This window comes from Gavialis gangeticus, unplaced genomic scaffold, assembly GCF_001723915.1.
Source record: "Gavialis gangeticus isolate Ggan-Ray unplaced genomic scaffold, GavGan_comp1, whole genome shotgun sequence".
Classification (NCBI taxonomy): Eukaryota; Metazoa; Chordata; order Crocodylia; family Gavialidae; genus Gavialis; species Gavialis gangeticus.
The window spans coordinates 11,606,169-11,612,548 of NW_017728992.1; the positions used below are offsets into that span (position 1 = coordinate 11,606,169).

Sequence of the window (6,380 nt, forward strand, 5' to 3'; positions counted from 1 at the left end):
CACTCCTGTTCTGGAAAAACTTTCCACCCCCTGAACTCTACTGCCCAGAGGGAGGTTCTGACACCAAGCCAACTCCCCCTCCCACCCCCTGGGGTGTCACCTTCCCACCCCCAGGGGTGCAACCCTATGCCAACAGCCTGCAGAGCACATGCCAGCTATCTAGGTTGCATGGCACAAACAGATCCAGGAGTGAGGTTTAGGGGAGCATGGGAGACAAACAAGGTGAGTGCCCAGCTTGGGTTTCCATGAGCAGGGGATTCTTTCCAAGCAGCAGTAGCTCCCCAAAAGCACCATCCTTCACCACTTCCACTTCCCAGCCATCCCAGGAAGCGTGACCAGCCCCCCCTACACCTCAATCCCACATTATTAAAACATGAGACCTTCTTTAATTTACTTCCTTTTATTTTTTTAATTCTTTTTTCCCACTTCTTTTTGATTTTATCCATCAGTGGCTGACTTCCTTCATTTCATCACCCTTCTCCCAACCACATTTCCTTTCCACCTCCAATTTCATTACCCACCCCCATTCCATTAATTCTCTCTTTCCCCAGTGCATCTTTCACCTTCTACCCCCTACCCTGCCCTCACATAGAAACCAGGGATAGAAAACTGTCCTGTCTCACCAGCCCTGTAGTGCCAATTTACAGCTGTATCTCCAAGTCAGGCCCCTGCTCACCAGTCCTCAAATGGCAAGTCACAGCTGAGCAGGTGAGGACAGTCAGAGAAGGTTTTTATCCTTAAGGTGCAACTGCTCCAAACTCAAGCCAGCACTAATACCAATCAACATGTGAGCAGCAAAAAGTGCAACATGTAATAAGGTCCCTACATATCAGCTAATCAAAGAATAGAAAGAAGACAATGTGATTTATTTAACTAGAGAACAAAGCATGCATTTCAAAGTTTGAATACTGAGTACTCACAGTGAAGCCTTTTCAAGAATGCCCCTCTCACAGAGGATGAAAAAAGTTTTCAAAGAGAAACTCAGTGAGCATTTCAAATAATTAATTCATCTGAGATTTTTGTGGCAGGCTTGCAAACACTTTGCAAACAGAAATCCAATTAAGTAAAATGGTAAGTTATTCATTATTTTTCCTCTCCAACTAACTTTATTCAACAAAATACTTATGTTAGTAGTATACCTGGCTAAATGATTGATTGGAAGTGACTTGTGTGTAACCAAAATAAGGTATCTACTACATGCAACATACAGTAGCTATTATCTAAGTGGGTTTTCTTCAGTATTAATTAAACATTTGCTCACATTTTGTCCTCATCCAGCAAGGCTCCTCCATATGGATGGCTATATAGTGTGACTCCTATAAAGGGAAAAAGAAAGCCCCATGTCATCTCAACAAACTCTAAAATTAGCAGACTTTAACATTTTTATTAAATAGCTCATTGCCTTGGACAGGAAAGCTGGACATTCATGAAGTGGCATCAGAGCACCATTACAATTTTCAAGCACAATGAAAGGAAGCTCTGAATGAAATCAGGTTCAGAGTAGAGAGGTGGCAGAGTTTATAAGATGCATTAAATAAATAAATTACAACAGCAACTGAGAGGAACAGGGAACAATGTGAGACAAAACAAAGGGGGACCTAAGAAAGATAGTCTTGGCTAGAACAGCCTTGCTTTTGTAGATATTATTCAATACCTCATTGCACCTTTCACATAGTGGATTGATGCACCATAGCTACAGACAGTTGCCTCCAGAGGGCTGTCTGCGCTTTAGTCAATGGGAAATGAAGGCACTCAGGACTCACAGGAATCAGCACTCAGCTGTAAACTGGCCCTTTGATCTCTCAATTCCAATTCCACAAGGGTTATACTTTTGCAGACATGTTGCATGTACTCCTAATAGAGGAGAGTGGGAGTTGATTTCTCTCTGTGGGCCCTGACTGGAAAGCCATTTGGTACTTAAAGTAGAAATAAGAAAGTCAAATTACAGATCAATAGACACTTCGCTAAAGTTATGTCTGACAGAGAATATATACTAGGATCATATATTAGCCTTCAGCTGGTTGGGTTTCTTGTGTTTTGCATTGGTTTTTTTGTTGTTTTTAAACGACCTATTTTTCACCTTGAATATTTATGGCAAAGCATGAAGTCATTCTTCACAACCAGAAAACTCTCATTTAGCTTTTTTGCTGAGTTAGTAGAAAAACCTCACTGAAGAGAGAGAACAATCTCATCTGAAGTAAATTTACATTTTTGCTTGGGAACATAATTTTAGCACTTCCACTACAAAACCAAACAAAAATAAAAGCTTTGTTTTCCAGCAGAAGGTGAGCTTTTGACTAGTGCCCACCAAATGAGAAAGTTTTGCAAAAATATTAACTTCTACATACATACTGGGTGTATCTACATGTTTAATTAGTGAGGCACAATAAGCTCCAGCACAGTTTCCACCAGAGTTAATGGCTCCCAGGTGCAGCATCTGCACATGTGCCCAGGACTATAGCAGTTTGAGCTGAGGTGCCATAGCAGGCTTGAGTAGGGTCAGCCCCAGGCTCCAGGTCACGGCATCAGATTGTGGAGGGGCTGGCTGGGGCAAAAGAGTGCTTAAAGAGTGGAGCTGTGCAGCTAGGTGGCAGGCAGGAGTCTGGCTCCCTGATGCCTGGGCTGACCAGGTGCAATTTACACCCAAGTCAGCATTTACACATGCAATCGGGTTCAGTTATTTTCACCACTGTAAGATTGTACTGTCCCCAACAAAAATTAGTTTGCTGTGGTCTAATAGCATCACATGTGCAGACCGTGATGCTTTACATCACAACAAATTAATCTAATGTGCAGCTAAGTGCACATGTAGATGTACCCACAGAAACTAAGTTTCACACACCCTGATGGAACATATCATAGGAATGGCCCTAAAGGAAAATAAAGTTTTGCTTGCAAATTGAATATTAAGAGATTTGCCATATTCATATTTTTGCTTTACATTTATTTCAGAATAAAACTGCTTCTTGAGATTAGGCACATAACACATTAATATCAATATAATCTTTCTTTATACTAATATAAATGTAGAGTGGGCACATGATATATGGTCCTACAAAGGCATACATCACTTCAGTCAAGGCTAAAATTACTCCTTATGAAGGCAGTGGTAACTTCTTACCAGTATATGTTACAACAGTACCTGAAAATCAGTCATGTATGCCTCTGCTCTAATCCATTTCATCAGTGCAAATAGACTATTACTAAGTCCCCTGCTACCTAATAACTGGGTGCTGTTATAGTGCCTGCTACAGTTAGCTACCTACAGAGAGCTGGTTGCCTGCCCACTCTTACATTGGCGTAATTTATATTAGCATACAAACCTATGTAAATTACACTGATGTAAACACATTGTGCATCTGCAACCTGTTTTGCATTGCAATACTCTGATTTCTGAATGACTTAATTCAAGACCAAAAGAAACTTGATTACTGCTGAAGAATTCCAATATACGTAATAATGAGATAAAATTGCATTATTAAATAATGACTGGATTTAGCTATTGTATTTTTTTTCTATTTGCTGTGAGAACCATGACTTAGAACGTTCCATACATGACACCAAGTTGGTGAGAGTTAGACACTCAGGAGGTTGGGCTAGGAACCAGAATGACGTGGATAAACTGGAGAAATGATCAAAAACTCAATCAGAAGCAATTCAACAAAGACAATATTGGGGTGGGATAAATACATGTACAAATACAGACTGGAGAATGACTGGATAGGCTGTCGTACTGGACAGAAGGACCTAGGGGTTACAATTGACCACAAGCTGAATATTAGCCAGGAGTGTGGTCTGTTTGCAAAAAAGGGCCAAAAGTATACTGGGTTGTATTAAAAGCAGTGTCTCTTGTAAGCTAAGGGAAGTGATTCTTTCACTCTACTCAGGACTACTGAGGCCTCACCTGGTCTGTGTTGTAACAGGGTGGGCTGTCCTATTAAGACAGGGCAGCCAGCCCTACTGAGTAGCTGCAGCTGGGGAGGTTGCTGATCATGGAGTGGCTCAAGGGAAGCTTAAAACTGCCAGAGAAAACAGCAGCAGGAAAGCAAACTGTGAAAGAACACCTGTGAGCCCAAGACTAGCAGTGGTCTGAACTACTGACTACACAGAGAGGCCAGACTGCCATGCAAAGGTCAAAGCCACAGGACACCCCTTCCCAGAGAAGCCCAGAGGTGAGGCTACCCATTTACATGCATCCAGTATTGGGCCCCACAGTTCAAGAAAGGTGTGGACAGAGGACAGAGTCCAGCAGAGAGTGACCAAAATGATTAGAGACTTGGGAAGCAAGATTTATGAGGATAGGCTGAAAGAACTAAAGTTATTTAGTCTGGGAAAAGGAAGACTGAAGGGAAATTTGAGGATCCTGGGCACATCATCCTTGGAGGCTGCTAGAGAAGCTGTGGAATCTCCATCCCTGGACATTTTCAAGAGCGGGTTAGACAGACACTTGTCTGGGATAGTCTAGTCAGGAATCACCCTTCCTTGAGCACAGGTTTCAACCAGATGACCTCATGTGGCCCCTTCCAGCTCTAATTTCCTGTGTTCCTTTCTTTATGTCATATTTCCTTATCTATGACTTGGGAGGCTATTTGGAAGAATGCCAAGATGAAGTGGGTGAAAACTTAGAGCCAGATATACTTCTTTTCCATGTCTCTCATCCATTTGCTGATATTTGCCATCCTCCCAACCCTGCTCTATTCCATTAACAACAATGGCAAGGATAAATTGCCATAAGGACCAGGAAAAGTCTCAGTCTCAGACCACGTGCTCTTCCCTGCCAAGTGCCTTTCCACTAAAGCAGGGGTCAGCAACCTTTTGCCTGTACAAGCCACCCTTTGTGACCTAGCCCAAAGCTATGGGCCACAAGTTTCCACCCCCTAAAATATCCAACTGCCTGTGCTTATCCTCACCACTGTTCACCACATCCCTTCTACAGTGAGGGTAAGCACAGACACAGCAGAGCAGCAGGCTCTGTGCCACTGATCCCCTGTATCATATCAGACATTCTCAGGCCAGACTGGATCCAGATGGCCCATAGGCTGCTCACCCCTATGACTAGAGCATTTCTTGGTATGTGCCCTGTTATACACTGCCTTAGACTGTACTCACTTCTGCATCACATGGCCTTGCCTGTCACTCAGTATGAGACGAAGAGTGAAGGGACTAGGAAACATAGAATAAAAATGGGGGAGGAGAGGGGATCACTGGATGGGAAATGATAGGCTAGGTTTCAACCAGTATGTCCAAAGCAGCTCATTCTCTTTCTGCCTATAGGCTGTCTCTTGTCTTCTGCTGATCTCCCCATGACTATTCAGAATTAGCCAGCCATAATGTACCACTTAGACATCACCAGGGTTGTACAGATTAGCATGGAACATATCAACTGTTCTGCACTTAGATTGGTTGAGAACTGTTTCATATATCATTAGAAGGGTTGTTTCCTGTAAGAGATAAAATAGGAATCTGTCTCTCTTCTTGATTTATATAGGCTGCTATAGGAATCAAAATACTTGATATTTCCCAGAGTTTAAAAACATATCCGTGGATTTTCCATGGCTTTATGGTATGGGTTTTTTTGCTTTCTTGTTTGTTATGTCTTGTTCCCCCTTCCCTTTTCTTGTTCCCTCCCCCATAGAGGGGATTTCTAGCTGACGGACCAAAATAATATGATTTCAAACAAATCTCATCAGTGATTTGAAACCATAAGATTTTATATTTTTAAAACTAGTTGATCTGCATGGCTGAGTAAATTGTTAGCACATCATCCAGCCCTGTATTGGCTCCTGAGCCCAGCAAAATTATTGATAACCAGTATGATTATTATAAACTTCATTACACTTCTGTGTTGAGAGTTTGCTAGGGTCTGAGGTTTCAGTGGTAGGCAAAAATGTTAAGCTCACTGTAAAAAATAATGATAAGAAACAAGGCAGTAGGCCTATAATCTCAGACATATTTCCGATCTCACTGTGTGGTGTGTTGAAGTAAAGTTTTGATTGTGTGCTGCCAATGCAGAAAGAGAGTGAGAGAGAGAGAACTGGAACTGACATGCGCAAGACAGGCTCATGGAATTTTCCATTGGACTCACCCAGCCTGTGTCCCCTGGGCGACCCCAAGAGCTGTCAGTCAGGCTGACCTACTTTTCAGCCCTGTGCATGCTTGGTAACAGCGGAGAGATCAAGCTCACACATGCTCAGTCAGCTAAGAGCATGATGTCATTCGGCTAGAAAGTTCTTTGAGGGACACATTCTAATTGGCCACCAAATTGTATAAAAGGTTTAGGAGCCCCTCCCTCGGGGGGAGATCCCGTTTGCTGGAGACAGAGGCTGGTATTCCTTCAGCTCTTGGACTGTTTGGCTTGATTCCGACCCGACTATCGACCC

General features: G+C 42.7%; 1 protein-coding gene across 1 annotated transcript in view; it reads right to left on the reverse strand.

Annotated features, from left to right (window-relative positions):
• ABCA13 (ATP binding cassette subfamily A member 13) overlaps window positions 1–6,380 on the reverse strand; it is a 375,209-nt gene that overhangs the window by 124,572 nt on the left and 244,257 nt on the right. Inside the window, exon 37 of the mRNA XM_019518403.1 lies at window positions 1,262–1,316. Within this exon, the coding sequence (XP_019373948.1) occupies window positions 1,262–1,316 (55 nt within the window). The remainder of the gene's footprint in view (window positions 1–1,261; window positions 1,317–6,380) is intronic.